This window comes from Mus pahari, chromosome 3 (assembly GCF_900095145.1).
Source record: "Mus pahari chromosome 3, PAHARI_EIJ_v1.1, whole genome shotgun sequence".
Taxonomy (NCBI): domain Eukaryota; kingdom Metazoa; phylum Chordata; class Mammalia; order Rodentia; family Muridae; genus Mus; species Mus pahari.
In genome coordinates this window covers 58409416-58429424 of record NC_034592.1, presented here as the reverse complement: position 1 = coordinate 58429424, position 20009 = coordinate 58409416, and the positions used below count along the sequence as shown (strand labels likewise).

The following is a 20009-nucleotide window of genomic DNA, read 5'->3' as shown; positions in this document are numbered from 1 at the left end:
GGCAAGAGGGATCTCATTAGCTTTGTGGAGTTTTGCTCTTCCAACCATCCTTCTCCGGCATCTCTGCTTCCAATTTGCTACTTAGCTCTGTTCCTTCTCCTTCCCGTTCTTCTAAAGGCAGCTCTCTTGAGAGAGTGACAGCACTATTCTGGAGCCAAGAGGTTTGGCTCTCAGATAGGACCATGTGACAGTCGACAGAGTGGGTGCTGCAGCTAGAACAGGAACACTAAGGTATCAAGAGCACAGCTGGAAGCTGTCACTTGATTTGTTTGCTATCTATCCACCCTAAGTGCCATTAAGTAATAACAGGAGTGTAATTAGCTGAGCACCCAAGATGTATGTCAGTAAAGAGCTGTAAGGACTGTTTCCATCTGTGTAGGTGCGTTTCCACAATGCTGCAGGCAACTGCCAGTATCAGCACATCGCTTTGCCTACTCACAGGTGCTCCGTGTGTGCTATGGGCACTCACAGGTGCTCCCTGTGTCCTACGGTCATGCAGAGACGTGACAATGATTATGTGAAGGCATCTCAGGAACATGGAATGTTAAGACAAGTTTATGATGTCTGATGAATGAATTCATCGCTAAGTTCATCATCACAGCTCCAGAATTAAGTATCCCATCCAAACATCTCACAGGTAGCGACTGGCAGCATTGGTTTAAAACTTAGTTTGCTTTCTTTTACTTTTCCTGTTTGAGGAATTTGGTGGGCACTGGCTAATCTTTACCTTTGCCATGAAAGCAAAATATAAGCTGCTTCCCTTATTGAATGGTAAGTGACTATATATTTGCTTTGTAAGAGACATTTGTAGGACGAGAGTATTCCAATGCACAGGTGTTAACCACCCAGTGCTAACCACTTCTGCCCAGAAGATCCCAGACCACAACTGTGACAGCCACAGCCAGTTCTTAGAGAAAAGTCCTTCTAAGGCAATTCAGATAGTTCTGACTAAAACCTCAAACTGCCCTGGTAGGAAAGTGCAAAAGAGGAGAAAAATTAATAGAATTTGAATGGCTTCACCTTTGCAGGAATTTCTGGGTAGGAGGAAGAATCAGGAACCTGGCTTGGGATTTTATATACTGAGAATATTTAAGTTTCAAGGGGGATATTCAAGTTCTACTACATATAAAATAGTCTGAGCTACCTTGCATGCAGGGCTGTGGTTGCTATTTTAGTACATTATTATGCATTCAAAACAGGTCCAATCGTACCATAACTCACACTTTAGACACTGTCTTAGTCAGGGTTTCTATTCCTGCACAAACATCATGACCAAGAAGCAGGTTGGGGAGGAAAGGGTTTATTCAGCTTACACTTCCACATTGCTGTTCATCACTGAAAGAAGTCAGGACTGGAACTCAAGCAGGTCAGGAAGCAGGAGCTGATGCAGAGGCCATGGAGGGATGTTCTTTACTGGCTTGCTTCCCCTGGCTTGCTCAGCCTGCTCTCTTACAGAACCCAAGACTACCAGTCCAGAGATGGCACCACCCATAAGGGGCCCTTCCCCCTTGATCACTAATTGAGAAAATGCCTTACAGCTGGATCTCGTGGAGGCATTTCCCCAACTGAAACTCCTTTCTCTGTGATAACTCCAGCTTGTGTCAAGTTGATACAAAACTACCCAGTACAAACACCTACGGAGAGACTTTCAGGACAACAGAGCCACAAGTTTTCCATTTAATATGGCAAGTGAGTTCATTAATTACAGTATCACAAAACAGCAAAAAAAAAAAAAAAAAAAATCTCTGACCTGAAACTTTCTGACTTTGTAAAACTTGATTTTAAGGGGAGGGGGGTTGAGAAAACAGAGAAAGACAAAGGGAATTTAGTAATGGAAAGGCAATGACCTAAAATATCTGTACAGTGAGTTGAAATTTTTACTAAATTTGATCTGCAAAAAGAATGTCTGTAGACACAGAACAGAAGACTTCTGAGAGAGTATCTCAGGTCAGAGTGGGAAGACCCTGCCCACCTCTGAGGGCGCACAGCAAGCAGCATTACCTTTGGCTACGTCGGTGGCCCAGGTCATGATGTGTTCCATGTCCATCTCTTCACTCCTGTTGCTGTTAATGTAATCATACAGGGAGCCCAGGGAAGCATATTCTGTTTTAAAAGGAATGAGTGCACAATCAGCTGTGTTTCAGAAACTAGACTCTACATTGTCACTGAGTTCGTTAAACATGTTAATGAACTTAAGATGTTAAGATTATATAAGAGCGGCCTTGGTCATAGTATAGTCTCTTCATAGTAACACAACACTGACTAAAGCAGGTTTATTCTTTTTCTCCAACTCGATGCTTATCGCTTTCTCTTGCCCAAGTGGAAGGTCAGGAGCTTTTGTATGTTGCTGCATAATATGGAAAGCACAGGACTTGTCTTGTGCCCGGCCTTGAGGAGACAGAGCTTTCCAATCACTAAGTATGATGTTAGCTACAGATTTTTGTAGATGCTATTTATTGAGAAAATTCCTTTCTACTTCTAGTCTGCAGAGATTTATCATTATCAGCCCCTCAAGCGCTTTCTCTAAGGATGGGGGTATAGCTCAGAGACAGGGCACTGCTAGCGCACCTGAGGACCCATGTTCAATCCGACTACACAGAAACACTGACAGCAATCAAAGGCTCCTTCGCTATCTTTTGAAATATTCATATGTCAAGTTTTAGTCTCTTACTTTATTACTGTTATTGTACCTTATATTAACTGATTTTAGATGTTAAGTCAACACCTTGTATTTCTGGAAACTATCCCATTGGTCATGGAGTACAATCTTTTATTGATATTTACAATTTAATTAAAATAAAATGACAGCCTCTTCGTCTCACCTCCCTTCTACCCTTCTCTTGTCCAACCTTTCTCCCAAACTCACAGCTCTCTCTCTTTTAACCACTGTGCTATATACATCTAAGTTAATAAACGTAAAGGTACAATAGTGCTGGCCACTCTTACTAGCTAACCAATCAATGGACTCATCCCTGGGAAAGACCAAGTCCCCCTCCCTCAGCAGCCTCTAACTGCTTGAAGCTCTTCATCCAGGGAGGTTTCCCTCATCTCCCTGCGGTGTCTGCTGTTGTTGGAGTTGTTTGGGTCTTGCTTGGGCAGCCCTGTCATGGAGTACACTATTAATAAGTGGCTGGATTCTTTATGCTACGATGGCTATGGAGTTTATGTTGCATGCGTGAGGGAAACTGACCTGTAGTTTCCCAGTCATGGCTTCCTGTGGCTTTGGGATAGAAATAATATGGGCCTTATAGCCTTCTGACCTCTGTCTTCAGAAAGAGTATGGAGAAAAAGGGTTGATATTACTTCTTCTATAAGTATATAACAGAATTCCCAAGGCAAAATAATTGTCTTTTCTCTATGGAAATATTTTAAACTAAAACTTAAAACCTAAGTTTTTCTTATACATACAATCAGATTTTTCTTGAAGTGAGTTTTGTTGTTGTTGTTTTATTTTGTTTATTTGAGACAGGGCCTCAGGCAGTCCAGGCTAGACTCAAACTTGCTATGTAGCTGAGGCTAGCCTTGAACTCTTGACACTCCTCCTTGCGTCTCTTAAGTGCAGACATCATTACCAAAGCTCAGCTCTTGAAGTCAGTTTAGATCGTTGTATCACTTTAGGAGATGGCTGACTGCATACACACAGTCTCATTTATTAGCACAGAGGCTTAGACCACACACTACAATCTTCTGAAGGTACCTTAGGAACCACAGTGTTTTCTTCTCTCCATCCATGGCTTTGCCAATGTCAGTCTGGGAAAGGATTCATCAGTTTGACTGACTTGAAAATCAAGCCTTCTGCTGAGTCCCCTTGCCATTCCCATCTTCCGTTTCACTGCACTGTTCTAACATCTCATCTTTTCTTTCCCATGGCATACTTCCATCTTTCAGCTTCCAGAGACTACACGTTCCCTGCTCAGTGCTACATTCTGTAGTTCTGGCACGTTTACATTTTATTTTATTCTAGTTCAAATGCTTAAGATCCATCGTGATTTCTTTGGGCTCTAGTAGGCATTTAGAAGCATGTTATTTAGTTTCCAAATACTTGGTGCTGCTTTTCACCATGTTCTTTGGTCACCCATTTTTAATATATTGCATGATTAGAGAACATGTATTAAATAGTATCAATTAGTTTTGATAAAATTAACATTATTTAGTGGTCTCACTTATGCCTTTGTCAGATGGTGTGCTAAGTATATGTGAGTTAGGGTAAGTTGATTGAGGATGTTCTTCAACTTCTCTATACCTCTGCCAGTTCTGTTTATTCTTCTAATTATTGAAAAGAATATTGAAATTTATTAATGTTGAATTATTACATTATTGCTATATTAGTATATTGACACCTTTACCATTATAAAATGGTCTAATTTGTTTCTTGTATTATATGAAGTCTATTCTGTGTGAAATTAGTATAGAAACCCCAATTTTCTAATGAGTGTAACTGATATAGAGTATCCCTCTCTTTCCTCTCATTTCGACCTGTGTCTTTGACGCTAAGATATGTGTATTGTAGACAGTGTTTACTTCAACCCTGCTTTGCCATCTTACCTGAGAAATCTCCGCCTTTTTATTGGAATAGTAAAACTATTCATATTTAGTTTAATTAATGACACAATTGGGTTGACATCAAACATCTTTTCTTTGTCTCCTGTCCTCAGTCAGATGTTCCTTCCTGTGTCCTAATATTTTATTTTACTTCCTTTTCTTTAGAGATTTATTTTCAAAGTCGTGAGTGTGTGTGTGTGTGTGTGTGTGTGTGTGTTTGCGTGTGCATGCATGCCTTTGTGTGTATATGTATGCATAAAGAGTCCAGAGGTGTTAGATACAGTCCAGGAGCTGAAGTTACGGGTCGTTACGCGCCGTCCGACGTGGGTGCTCGGAGCTGAACTCAAATCCTCTGTGTGAGTGGTATGCACGTTCGAGTGGTATGCACGTTGTTTTTATACAGCCTCTCATTACGTAGCCTTGGCTGGCCTCAAGCTCACTAGCTGGCCTCACACTCACAGAGATCCACCTGCCTAGCCTATTGAGTGCTGGGATTAAAGGCCTGCATCACCACGCCAGGCTCTTAACTGCTGAACTAGCTCTCTACAGCACTCTTGAGTTTTTCTTTAAATAGGGTCTCCCTATACAGCTCAGGCTGGTCTCAAATTCACAATGGTCTGCTTCAGCTTCCTGTGCCCTGAGACAAGAGATTCCTGTCCCCTTTTGACTAATGTGTTTTTAATTTCTTGAGTGACTTTTTTTGTGGTCACTCAAGGAATGATAAAACATTTTATAGCCCAATAACTTCAGATTACTCATCTGAGATATAAAATCTTTTATTTGCTTTTCTCCACTATGACCATTTCTCCCTGATCTTATACTATTATTGTAATATGATAAATCTGTATAAATCTCAATGAAACATTTATTCCTCTATAAAATTGTTTTTAAGTATGTTATAGAAGAGAAATGAAAATATATTTAAAGAATATTTATGTCACATTTTTACCATTTCTCCTACCCATGAATTCTTCCCTTAAATTTTAATTACTGAGTGACTTCTGTCAGCACAAAGGACTTTTCATTAATATTGCTTTCAACTGTTGCTTGTTTTCTCAGTGAGGTTCACACTGAAGCCCTTTTTGCTAACTACATGTCCTAAGCTATTCCCTACACCTGGTTAGTTCTTATAAAGCAATTCTGCCTGCTATAAGCTCACTCATTCTCTGTCCAAGAATATCTTTACAGTTATGTCACCATTAAAAGACTTTTTCCCTTGCTTGATACAATCTTTTCTTTCAGCAGGTACGTATTATTTTATTTACTGAACATGAGAGTCAACACTGATTATATTGTTCCTTATATGGATGTGAGCCATTTTCCCTTGACTGAATCCATGACTTTCTCTTTGACTTATCAATGGTCTGACCATGGTTTGGGTGTGAGCTCTTTCATAGTTCACGTTAGATAGCTTTAAATCTGCGGGCAGCAAAGCTAGTATCTTAACTTCTCCGTCAAGGGAGTGGCCCTTCTGCCTTTCTGGGTGTCTCACTGGGAAATGAAGACTCACCACATGGCTCTACGTCCATCACTTAATGTTTCCCTAGCAGGTAGCTTATTGAGCTTCAGCGTAAAGTATTTGTTTTAATTCTTTTGTGTGAATGTGAGAGAGGAAGGCTCGTGATTTTATTGTCTTCATAACAAAATCAGCTTAGACCTGGATCACATGGCCCTTTCTCTCTTCTTATCGATTCCTAGTTACTATTTCTCACTATCCAGTCTTCGCTCCACACTGGGCTTAACACACTCAAGTCTCAGCACAGCCGTCTTTGTCATTTTAACCGTTTTTGCAGAAGCAGGCTTAGTCTGACCTCTGTGGCCACTGTGTTTCCTGTCCTTACACAGTTTTCCATGGCACACAGAATCCTTGCCCTTCTGATACGGTGTCACTCTGCAGGGTCCCTGCTTGCCACAGTGTCCAGTGGGCCTTAGAAATGTTCACCATGGACACAGGAGCGACATTGGCACAGAAAGCAAATTAAGTCTTTTTAAAAAGTCGTTAACACATTAAGCAAATATGTCCTTTGATTTATAAGGTGTTTTTTTTTTTAATTCTTTTGTAGTTTTATGGTAATGATAGCAGGCTCTGAACGTGCAAATATATACAGTTATCCCTTAGAATCTTCAGGGGACTGAGTCCCCCATCCAGGCACTTAAATCTATGGATGTTCAGGTCTCTTCTATAAAATAACAGTGTTTGCACACACACACACACACACACACACACACACCCTGTTCTGTAAACAAATGTGTTTTTTAAATTGAAATATTTTGAAATTTCAGATGGTATACACATTCATTAGAAACTACACTTTGAGCTACGGTTCCTTCTATGCAACATGGGAGTTTCTGTATTCTCTTGCCATTCTGAACAATAGCAACAGTAAACCATGCCCTCCACTCAGTCATGAGGGTCACAAAGGGAACCTCTCATGTTCTACAGTGTACCGTGTTGCTAAGCTATGTTTAATAGGTTAGGTGCACTAACTCCACGTTTGTCTGGGATACTGACAATTAATTTATGGTGGGCCTACTGAGTCATGAACCCACTGTAGGTAGAGGATATCTGTGCTTAGAATCAGCCCTAGACACTCACACTAGCAAATACAGTGTGGATACTCTGTGAATAGAGGGTTTATATTGCATTGCTTTCTATTATGCCCCCCATTCCATCTCTTTCTTTCTCTCCTTAGTTGGGTAAATTCATGAGTAGGGAATGTTTGCATGTGGAGGTTCCAGTGTACTATTGTTGAAACAAATATCATTATCATGACATTTCTTTATAATAAAGTACCATCAAGATGAAACTCAGTTTAGATTATGACCAGCAGAACAAATGAATTTGGGTAAAAGTCTGCAATCTGTTATAAAATGTGACATTTGTCTTTAACTGGCTAATAAGGACCAGCCAGTATCAGAATATGCAAATTAGATGTGTCTATTATTGAAGTAAATCAAAATCAAGTTAAAGGAAATGAGTTTGGGTGCTTAATGTATTCTGTGGTTGAATAGAATGAGGACTTAGACCTGATAACAATCCACGCAGAATCAGTATATTCTCCTGGTGCAACAGGACAAAGAGAAACAGACACATAATAAACAAGAGGGGCAAGCAGCCACTGAGCCCAAAGATGCAATTCTCTATACTTCTGGGATTCCAAACCATGTTTCCTCTGGAACACTGGGACCGAGTCTGATACCCTTCCATCACTCTTAGATTACTAGACCCTTCAATGGAATGTTCCTCTGATGTGGCTTGGCATGAACGAGTCATGTGGTCTAGCACCTAATCACTCTGCATTCCTATCTCAGGGATTTACATATGTTAGAGTATTAATGTGTCCAAGGGGGCTGGAGAGATGGCTCAGAAGTTAAGAGCACTGGCTGCTCTTCCAGAGTACCCTGGTTCAATTCCCAGCACCCACATGGCAGCTCACACCTGTCTGTGACTCTAGATCCAATGAAACACAAAAAGGTTTCCAAGGACCAAAAAAACAAACAAACAAACCCCAAAACCATTATTGTATCTTTTCTTTTGACCTTGGAGTCTAAGCTTCTAGATATTCCATTGTTTTATAGATTTCCTGGGAGATGTTAATTTCTCCTTAAAGGAAAAAAAATTGACAGTTGCCCTTAGATAATTTCCTCATAAGCAGTCCTGTAAATCTATGATGAAAGTGTCCCACAAATATACATGCAGAAGTGTATACATATACTCAGTGTATACACCCAACTCTGCTTCATCTTAGTTGGAACAAGGTCTCCTATCTTTCAATGTCCATTGCAGTGCTTGTCTTCTCTATCCCTCTGATAAACCATCCTTTCAAGCATAAGTGACAGCAGTTGCCTACCCTAACAACCTTTTGAACTAACAAAAATCTCAAGCAGAATGAACTCAGGCCATTCAAACTTCTTCCCTTGGAGACTCCAACATCTGTAACACCATGAGGTTCACACAATTGATGAGCTAGCCTCAGCAAGGCATAGGTGGTCCATGTGCTGCCACCCACATGCTGAGTAGGCTTCATCCTAATACTGTGGAAGGTTGACTTAAATGGATTGAATAAAAAAATGTTTAGCTGAAACTAAATCTCTAGGCATAAAGATAACTGTATTAAGGTGATATGCTTTCAAGCAACAAAATTGGCGAAGTGGTCTCTTCAGTAACCAACCTCACAGGCTCAACATGAAAGCTAGAAACATATGATTTTTTTCTATTATGTCATGATTCTGAAACGTATTTTAAAGAAGTATTTAATGTTAACATTAAATTTAATGCTTACTTATTGTCTTTCAGACATAAATACATGAGGGAACAGACTTCTCTAACCAAAGAATTTAAGTAGGTAAGGTTATGAGGTTATAAGGAGAAACACCTGCAGAAGGGAGACACAGAACAAAGCCTGGCCAATCAGATAAGCATGCAAATAAAATCAAACCACCTCAGGACTGATGGTTCTACCCGATGCAGTGGCTCAGACTGGCGAGATAGCTTACCACTCTTCGCACTTTCCTGGGCACTGACAGTAAAATCATGGAAAGGGATTCATATCTCTTCTCTATCTTCCCCTTGGGAAACTGGAAAGACTCCCCCGAGTAACCTTGTGCTAGTTAGGGTGTTTGTTTGTTTGTTTGTTTGTTGTTTTGTCATAACCTAGAATTATTTATCAGGGAAGAGGAATCTCAGTTGAGAAAATAAGATCATATGTAGGCAAGTCTGTAGAGCATTTTCTTGATGACTGATGTGTGAAGGCTCAGCTCATAACTGGGGCAGTGCCACCCCTGGGCAGGTTGTTTTAGGGTGTATAAGAAAGCAAACTGAACAAGCAATGAGAAGCAAATCAAACATCAGCCTTCCATGGCCTCTGCCTCAGTTCCTGCCTCCAGGTTCCTGCCCTGACTTCTCTGCATGATGAACTCTAATCTTAAAGGTAAAATAAATCCTTTCCTCTCCACGTTGCTTTTGGTCATGGTGTTTATCATAGCAATAGAACTAAGGCAAGCCCACTGATTTGGTTCAGTTAAGCTCCCCTTCTCCATGCATTAAACTTCAAAGGAATAAGAGAAACTGCCATTTCTAATCCCATTAGTAGACAAGAATAATAGATGCTTGTTACAAATGTCAGCTACAAGCAAGGGTCAAAAAACTGGATTCAGATCTATATGGTGGACATAACTAGTCAAAAGTTAAGTGCAGTGCACTTGGGAAAGGGAGCTGACTGGAGACTGAGTCAGATACAAACTTAACATTGAACCAGAATCCTGGCAGCAAAGGTGTGGCATGGTTCACCTGTAACAGCAGAGCCTGTTCTGGGGTCTGCACATTATATGGCACACACGTTCAAGATAAGCATTGCCAAGTGCCTACTTCAGTACAGACCAAAGGCTGAAGACCGGGGATACAAACCCCTCCACCTAACGAGGATGTTAAAAAAAAGCTATGAAGGCACAGCACATCAAACCACTAGAGGATGGACATCAATGCGACCTAACCCTGTGAAGAACCAGTGGCCCTTCCAAAACCTGGCTTGCAGGCAGGAGAAGCGCCTGGAGAAAAACCACATGAGGCGTCTGTGGTACCTGAGTCTACTGCCCGCTGGGGACCATGAAGCAAAGGTAAACTTCACTTCATTCTTCAGACAGAAGTTTCAGCTTCTGGCTTATAAGATAGAATTATTATTTACTTTGCAGGGATTTTTTTTAATAAAAAATTTATAAGCACCCACACAATTCTTTCTATTATGAGCGTTTTGTTGCTTTTCTTTAGAGACAATCCAAGTCTCTGCCATTATAGCGCAGGAAAAGAGGGGAAATCTCTGAAGGTTTTCTTACGGCTTTCATTGGAGTTGCCTGACCAGAGTTTTCCCTGTAAAATCCAGCTCTGCAGAGAGGCAGTGGGACTAACCTTTCCCCACTAGGAGGAACAAATCGAAGTGTAAAGGGTTTTAAAATCGGTCTCTTTTTAGTTTCTTGTGGCAAAAATTTTCACATGTTCATTTTCATTTTCAGAAAGGGTATTTCCATCAGCTAAAAATTCCTGCTCAAAATTACGTGATAACTTAGCTCAAGGTCGTTATTAGTGCAGATGACCAGACCTGAAAAATATGGTCGTCACATGAGAGACCTGAATAGAGGGCTCTAAGGGGAGTAGAACGGACTGCAAGAATTACAGCGTGAACATCTCAAGAAATCTTAATTTACAAAAGGTCACAGAGTTACAAAAAACATCTCTCACTTCAACTAATTAAATGAAATTTTAGTTAAATGGCACCTTACATATTGGCAATGCAGCTGCAGGTGCATTTGAACAGCATCCACACAGGTATAATTAGCCACAATTAAACATGGTAGAGGTGGAAACACCATTCTTAATTATATTGATATAATCAGTTTTATTAATGCTTTATGGCAACAGAAGAGACGCCTGACAGTAGCACACAACCCACAACAGAACCGAATAGTAAGCATTTTGCATCTGAAGGAATCGGAAGCTGGGCAACTGGGGAGGAAGACAGGCCAACAGTGAGTTCCTCCTACCTGTGACGATGCCATAGTTGGGAGGTTCCAGAATCACTCCATAAAACTGGATGATGTTCCTGTGACTGAGGACGCTCAGGATTTCTGCCTGTATGAGAATCAAATGCAAAATGTGTAAAGTGTCACGTGTACAATGAGTCTTCCTAGGTAGGCTCCAGATTCACTTTCCCTCCTCTTACATTTACAAAGACATACATGCACTCAACAAGCAAGGGATGCTGACAACACTGCCTGCAGAATCACGCCCCAAAGTAAGACCACGTGACGGTGGTGGAGGCTAGAGACATAGGCAGGATATTTATTTTCAATGAAAGCCCTTTTTTCTAGTAGCTAAATATATATTTTTTTTCCTGTATAACATCTCTTTGTGGGCAGAGGTGCAGAAAGCCTGGGCTTTTATCAGTTGAGAGTCAAAATTCAGCTACAGGTATTCAAGTACTAAGAAAGTGGTTCTCAGCCTTCCCAAGCTGCGACCCTTTAACACAGTCCCTCGTGTTGTGGAGACCCCCAAGGATATAATTATTTTGTTGTTACTTCATAACTGTAATTTTAACCTAGTTACTAATGCTCATGTCAGCAAGATTCTGCTGAAGGGACCCTGATATTGCGGACTCTTGTGAGGCTATGCCAGTGCCTGGCAAACACAGAAGTGGATGCTCACAGCCAGCTATTGGGATGGAACACAGGGCCCCCAATGGAGGAGCTAGAGAAAGTACCCAAGGAACTAAGGGGGCTGCAACCCTNTAGGTGGAACAACAATATGAACTAACCAGTACCCCCTGAGTTTGTGTCTCTAGCTGCATATGTAGCAGAAGATGGCCTAATCGGCCATCATTGGGAAGAGAGGCCCCTTGGTCTTGCAAACTTTATATGACCCAGCACAAGGCAAGGCCTGGGCCAAGTAGTGGGAGTGGGTGGGTAGGGGAGCAGAGGTGGGGGGAGGGCTATAGGAAACTTTTGGGATAGCATTTGAAATGTAAATAAAGAAAATAATAATAATAAAAAAAGATCTTAAAAAAAATAAAAAAAAAACTAATTTTGCTACTGTTATGAATCATAATATAAATATTTGATATGCAGGATACCTGATGTGTGACCTCCAAAGAGGTCATGATCCATAGGTTGAGAACTGCTGTACTGATGTTATAGATTTACCTACATTCTGTTATTTATATCATCCCCTTTATAGTGATTTTCCAATAAGTAATTAGAAATACATTATTGCTGTCCTTCCATGGAAAAATAGATTCCTGATGTATGTTACAGTTTGCGATACATTAATACTAGAAAGTCTCCCAAGAGTGGCATGGCAAAAGATAAGTTACATTTATTAAATTTAACTTTTAAGATTAAAAAAAAATGCCATAGTGAATATTTGTTAATAGGTAAAAAAGGATATTGTGTGTGCTGGATAGTTTTACATCCACTCGATACAAGCTACAGTTATCTGAAAGGAGGGGCCCTCAACTGAAACATATGCTTCCATGAGATCCAGCTGTAGGGCATTTTCTTAATTAGTGTTTGATGGGGGAGGACCCAGCTCATTGTGGGTGGGGCCATCCCTGGACTGTCGGTCCTGGGTTCTATAGGAAAGCAGGCTGAGCAAGCATAGGGAGCAAGCCAGCAAGCAGCATCCCTCCATGGCTGCTGCATCAGCTCCCATCTCCAGGTTTGTGTCCTATGAAAGTTCCTGTCCTGACTTCTCTCAGTGATGGACTGGGGTCTAGAAGTGTAAGCTGAAATAATCCCTTTCCTCCCCAAGCTGTTTGGGTGATGGTGCTTCATTAGAGTGATAATCACCCCAACTAGAACATAAATTGGTACTAGGATTGTGGGTTATTCTTGTGACAGACCTAACCATGTTGGGTTTTTTGGGTGTGTATGTGGAGGGGCTTTGGAGCTTTGGATAGGAAAGCCACTGAGTGTTCAATGCTTGTGAGCTTCCGTGTGAGAATTTAGGAGTATTGGGGGCAATGTGGGATGGGGGCCTGGACTGTGAAGTCTCAAAGGAAAGTTTAAAGACTATTGGGGCCGTTTTGTTATTTTGAGTTGGGATTCCGTGGTTCTGGGGCTGAGGAGCTGGCTGTGGTTAAGATACCAGAACTAAAAAGGACATTGTGATAGAAATCACATATATTAAAGATCAATACTTTATGGAGATAAGCTGGTTAATCAAGAAATGTGAAATGTAAGGAGGCATAAGTTAAATATAGAAAAGGTTTAATATTTCAATTATACAGCTTACTATTGGCAACCAGAAAACGCATTTTTAGTTTTCCAGCTCAGACAGGGGATATCAAGAAAAAAGTCAGAAAAGGCCCTGGTGGAATCTGCACACTGTGAATTAGTGTGGGTTTTGTTAAACATTTATTCCCATACAGTAAGAGTTGCTATTTCATTAAAAACACACTCTGGGACTAGCAACTAGGCAGGAAATAGAGGTTTGGGGGTCGGGACTGAGTTAATGCAGGCAAGAATAAAGGACCAGACTGTTCGTGCTTGCTTGAGTAGCCAATCTCTTCTTTTACCTGAGCTACCTGAAAGGGTAACTTGGGCTAGATCTCAAAAGAATGACTGTCTAACCACACAGGGGTTCTACAGCTCACTGCTGATGTAAACTCTTTAGAGAGAGGATTTGATGGCGGTGCTTCAACTCTATCGCTGTCCAAGAGAAACCAACACCTTTGTTGGAGAGTCCTTGCTCATTCTTCATTCTGTGAACATGCCCTGGGCCGTGCCATGAACCTTTCAGGTTCTTCTTCTGGAAACCTAGCTACTCAGAGCTAGTGACATCATGGTCATGATAGGAGGGGCTTCAAACGCCAGTGTTCTGAACCAGCATCTTCCCTAACAACCATCTGTAAATATTTGTCCTTATGCCCATAGATAAATGCAGCCTTCACCCCTTACCAGGGGAACTTTGTAACAGAGACCACTGCAGAAAAGCTCAACCAGTCAAAATGCAGAATTGCGGAGCCCAGTCCCAGTGGATACATCTTCAAAACCCTTCAAACCTCAGGCTCAGGGAACTGCAGGATAGGGGGCAGAAAGATTGTAGGAGCCAGAGGTTCGGGGAATTTGCTGTAAGATTGTATCTTCTGGTAATGTCAGAAGCCACAACCAGCAAATCTCACAAACATGACTGCCTAACCATGAGCCAAACAAGAACAACAACAGACATGCCAAAGTGGGTAGGGAAAGGTCACAAGGCGCGACCCTATACAAAGAACTGCTGGCAAATGAGGAAGCAGGAGAGATGGCCTTCCCCAGGGAAGGGCACATCAATTGGTTGTCCAGTGCCAAATGGTCAGCCCCTAAAACATACATATATAAGTGACATTATGTGGACTGAACAGGCTACACTTAGGAATAGATATGTTTATACATATACACACGCAATGATCATTCATGGGAAACAGCCATGAATTTGAAGGAGAGCTGAGAGATGTATGTGGGAAAGTTTGGAGGCAAGAAATGGGAGAAATGAAAGTACATTATAATTTCAAAAATTAAGAAAAAGTGACAAGATAGACGCTTACTCAGCTTTAAGCCTTCCCCTTGATCCCTGTCCTCTGTCTGTCTCTCTGTCCAGAAACCCTTCGTCAGGTGAACTGCATGCTGTTCTTCATGCTGCTGAGGCCTCTGCTCCTCTACCATGTACTGGGATGGAGCCCCAGCTCTCTGCAGTGGGGCCTCTTCATGCAGGCTGCCCTTCTTACACTTGGCCAGCACCATGTGTGTACGCCACGATGCACCGGGCCCTCCACCAGAGAGAAGCTTATAAAGGAGGAACCCTGGTTTCTCAGCATGGAGTTCCACTCACCTTCATGACCAAATTACCCACAACTATTGCCCTTAGGAGTAGAGTGAAAGTCAAGGAACACAGACCTTAAAGTAACTACTGCAGCAGTACGTCGAGAGTTATGAGGCCAGGCTGCCTGCTTCCTTCAGGCCAGGAGTAGGCTGAGCTTCCCTTCCAGTCCCTTCCCTGCTAGCAGTCTGACCACCAAGGCAAATGAAGCGAAACTCTCCATCTCAGCTCTAAGGTCTGTGCGAGTCAAGTTCCCAGGGGCCTGAATGGACCCAGCCCAGAAGCCTGCTGCTTGCCTGACTGCATTCATGGTTGCAGCATTTCCCCCAAATCAACCCTTTGTAAAAAGTGACTCATAGATGACGGTAAAATGGGAATCTAGCCCCTTGGCATTGGAAAGCCTACGTTACAAGAATGACTAACAAAGCAGGACAGGGGATTTGATCACCCGAGTGTCAGGCACAGGTCACATTTTTGAGTCACTTTGGGCTTAATGAGACCCATCCACACACTGACAAGCAGTGAGCTCTAGGGTTCTATAGATTCTCTTTCCAGTGAGGCTCCCCAGATATTCAGGGAAATAAGAGTGGCTGAATGAACCAGATGCAGGCACCGTAATAGGAACCCTATATTCCTAAAGAGATTTGGCATTATAAAGACTCCACTCACTTTTTCCCCCCTCTCTTTAGGAAACTAGTTACAGATGCTAAGGGAAGCTAGACAACTCATTCTCCTCATGTTTCTGGAAAGCTGACGTGAAGTCACACGAAGCTTTCATCAGCGCGTCCACAGAATTGGGAAGTCTCTGCTCGCTCAGTGGTTTTCCTGGGTGGGTGCTGCAGCTGACTCTGGAGATGGGCCTGGGCCCCCTCTGTTAGTCCATGCTTAACTCAGACTGAGGGCAGTCTAACCTGGCTGATCAGGAGAGTGGCAAGAACCTAATGAAACAAACAGTGTGAAGGCCTGAGACTAAAGAATTGTCTCAATCCACAAGAGCGCCAAGAGATTTACATTCATTGTGCCTGTAACTGGGTGTCATAGGTTAACGTGAAAAAATAAAGTATTAAAACAACCCGTGTTCAAATTTGGATGACTAAAACACATGTAAAAATCTGGCATTTAATCACAAGTTACTTAACTTGGTCAAAGAGCTGGCCACATTGTGCTAAATAATTGAAAAAAAAAAAAAAGTTTATTCCCAAAGAAAGCCTTGGGTCTTGCTTTCTTCCTAGAAAATGACTTGGGTGGACACATCTCCCAGTTCCTTTAGTTGTAATGTCTGTTAATTTCTGATGATAATTAATGGATTACTAATATAATTTTCCATTTTTAATGCCACCAAAGCTCCACATGGTAAATAAAGGCTTAGTCTCTAGCATGCACTACTCGGCAATGAAAAACTCTTTAAGAGGTAGGGCGGAGAGGGAAATCTTGCTCCTGAGAAAGAAGATGGGGGAGGCCTCAGTCTCATCCCCATTCATTGCTTTTGTACCCAGCCATAAAGAACAGAGGCATCCTCTACCAGCCATTCCTGCTGCATGCTATGGTGCTCCAGGCAGTAGTCAGTCGTGGGCTGAACCCTCTCAAACCGAGTCAAGCTAACCTTTCCCCCAGTGTAAGTGGGTTTGTCTTCGGTATTTGTTACAGTAACGGGAAGTGAACACACAAAGACTTTGAAGAAATGAAGACCCTGAGACCCACTCTTCTCACTTGCGACACAGGGACAGGAAGTCCCTCCGCAGTTCCAGCAAACACCAGGTGCTTGACTAATGCCAGTGTCTTCTCCAGCCTCTTTCCTGCTTCTTTATGGTCCATCTGTCATCAGGCAGTCCACGCTTCCAGCTCAATGAATCCATCCCTACTGACAGTGGATTTCGCTGGCATGAGTTGCCTGATTATTTTCATATACTTACTTTTGTTTTTCAATGTTTAAGATTTTACCTAAATACAATACATTCCCAAAGCATTTATATTTTTCCATTAAAAAGACACTTTAGTGTATTTAAATGTTGTGGAAACTGGGGTCTTAGATGGGCCACTTGTCAGGGGCCTAATAAATATTAATAATAAAATCTCCCACTTCTGTCTCTTTTATGTATATTTCTGGTCCTTGATCTCTTTAAAGAATGTCTAGTAAAATTGTCTTCTTAGCTTGGTGTTATACATCTATAATCCTGAGCTTCCTAGGCAGTTCAAGGTCAGCCTAGACTGCATGAGACCCTGTCTCAAACACAAACAAACCAACCACAAACCTAAATGAATAAAACATTTAAACATTTATTAAGATAAAAAATATTTATTAAGAACTGCCTTGCTCAGACGGATATGAATTTTTAGAGTCCCCCATATCAAAGGGTAACAGTTTTTGATCGAGTGCCTATTATGAACTAGACTAAGCTTTCATTTTATCACAACAAACCGTGGACTAATCTCTATCACGCTTCCTACAGGGGAAGAAACCTAAGCAAGGAGACAATTTAAAACTCATCGAGGACACAGTGAATGGCAAAGCCAGACTTTTAACACAAGTCATGTGATCTCAGAGCCCCACTTATAATCAGCAAACCGTAGTGCTTTGCCTACAAACCAGGTTTGAGAACAGAAAGGAATATGAGTTTATAGGACACCCAGACATTATAAGAGGGATGGAAAATTCCAGAGCCCTCCTGGTTACAAAAATGCAAGGAAGCTCTCAGAGGCTGGGCCACTGTCTCTGCTGCAACACAGTCACACCTTCTTGACATTTGACTGCGTAAGTTCAGGTCAGAAAGCGAGATCTAATTCTCCCCAGGCGCGGGGGCATAAGGCCAGCCGGCAACAACCAAATTTATGGCTAATAAAACCCGTTAATTGCACAGCAAGAGGCAGCCTCTCTCTATGCAAAAATTACATGGTAGGAATTTTGAGCAACTTCACAATCTGATTAGCTAAGTGCTTTATAATATTACTCTACAGTGCAACAGGGTTTGATTATTTACATCCCATAAGAGAAATGTTTGCCACATTTATTATGGAAATCTACAAAATCACTTAGAAGAGTTTAGGCAAATTTAATTTTAAAATAGTGTGAGAAGTCCCTTAACATCTTTTACACTCCAATTAGACAGTATCTTGAATACCTGGATATTTCCGCTAAATTAATAGAGATTTTACTCTTTTGCTGTTCTAATATTAGACTTAGTAACTGAAGGTGAAAGCATGCTTGATAGTGGTCTTTATTCACTGGAAAACAGCAGCACTGAATCCTGCACATATAATCTGTTATTACAGGGTTTAAAGAGCTCTACAAAACATCACAGGACCGACAGACATATGTGCCCACCAATAGAGGACCTAGAAATCCACACACCCCACTCTAGCCATCTGGCTTCCTATAAAGGTGACAAAACCATATATTGGAGGAAGGACAACCTCTTCAACAAATAATGCTGGGGAAACTGGGTTTCCACAAATAGAAGAATGATGTCAGACCCCTCCATCTTTCACCCAAGAAGATCCACATATGTACAAAAAATGGACCAAAGTCAAAAACTTTGCAACTTGTATAAGAAAACATTTCAAGACATAGGCACAGGCAAAGTCTTTTAGAAAAGGACTTCAATGGCTCAGGAAATAATTGCAAGAACTGGCAGGGAGGAATCTGTGACAATCCAAGGTATCTGCATAGCACAGAGAACCATGAATGCAGTAAAGAGGCAATCATCAGAACAGGAGAAAGCTTGTGCCAACTAGCCAAAAGCAGATTAATATCTAGAATATTTAAAGAAATCAAAAACTTAAACATTAATGAAATCACCCAATTATCCAATCAATCAATCAGTGGGCAAATGAGCTGATCTGTTCTCAACAGTGGAAACTCCAGAGCCGGGTAGATGGCTCCTGGGCAAAGTGCTTTTTATACAAAGCTGAAGACTTGAGTTTGGATCTTCGTTGACCTAGATAAAAGAGCCTGCATAGAGGGGTATCCCTGCAATCCCGTGCTGGCAAGACAGAGACAAAAGAATCTCTGGGGCTTGCTTGTAGTTTAGATCAGCTGGTGGGTTCCGGGTTTAGCGAGACACCCTAACCCAAAAATTAAATTCAAGAAGTGATTGAAGAAGACAACCAGTGTCGACTTCTGACTTCCACATTCATGGGCACACACACGATGCAAGAGGAATACAAAGGACAAATAAATGTATGGGAAAATGTTCAGCATCCTTAGCCATCGGAGAAATGAATATCAAATGTATATTGGACTCCATCTCACACCAGTCAGAGTTTCTATCATGAAGAAAATTAATCACAAGAAATGCTTGAGAGAAGGAACTCTTACACACTGCTGGGCGGGGATGTAAACTAGTTCAGCTCCTATGGAAATCAGCCTGGAGGAGGGTCTCACAAGAGCTAAAAATAGAGCAATCGTATCACCTAGCTATATACAGTATATCTCCAGGGAATGTATCCAAGGGAATCCAAGTCAACACACCAGAGATACTTGCATATCTATGTTTATTGTGGCACTACTCACAAAGACCAAGATATGTAATATGAAAGACTATCACGAGGTGAATGGGGACTGGATGGGGCCGGGGGGAGATGACTCAGTGGTTAGGAGCACTTGTTGAATTCTATTCCCACTACTCACAAGGCAACTCACAGCCACCTGTAACTCTAGTTCCTGGGGACCTGAGATCCTCCTCTGGCCTCTGTAGGCACTAGGTTTGTAGCACGCATACATGCTGTAGGCATACACACATATACATAAAGATTAATATTTTTAAATAGGGTGAATGGATACAGGACAGGGAGGTAGCTTAGCCAGTCAAGTGCTTGTAGCCCCAGAACTTGAGTTTGGTCTCTGGAACCCATGAGAAGAACTGGGTGTGGTGGTGTGCACCATACAGGCACTCAGGAGGCAGAAGGGCAGATTCCTTGGGTTCGTTGGCTAGCCCGCCTAGCATAATCGGTGACCCAACAGTCCCCAGTGAGAGAGAGGTCCTGGGTCAAAACAAACAAACAAAAAAATACAAACAGCAACAAGATGGATCGATCCTGAGGAAAAGCAGCCCCTGGACTCAACCTGTGCCATACATGTCCACAGTCTTACATGAGTAGTCTAGATTTTTCAAAGGCATAT

The 20009-nt window shown here is 41.7% G+C and overlaps 1 protein-coding gene across 3 annotated transcripts in view; it reads right to left on the bottom strand.

The window, feature by feature from the left end:
• The window catches only part of Map3k20 (mitogen-activated protein kinase kinase kinase 20), a 156933-nt gene that overhangs the window by 78307 nt on the left and 58617 nt on the right, over positions 1 to 20009 (bottom strand). For all 3 annotated transcript variants that reach the window (XM_021192996.2, XM_021192995.2, XM_029536358.1), the window contains exons 3-4: positions 11080 to 11167; positions 2002 to 2103 (exon numbers count right to left, since the gene is read on the bottom strand). In XM_021192996.2, coding sequence (XP_021048655.1) covers positions 2002 to 2103; positions 11080 to 11167 — 190 coding nt within the window. The remainder of the gene's footprint in view (positions 1 to 2001; positions 2104 to 11079; positions 11168 to 20009) is intronic.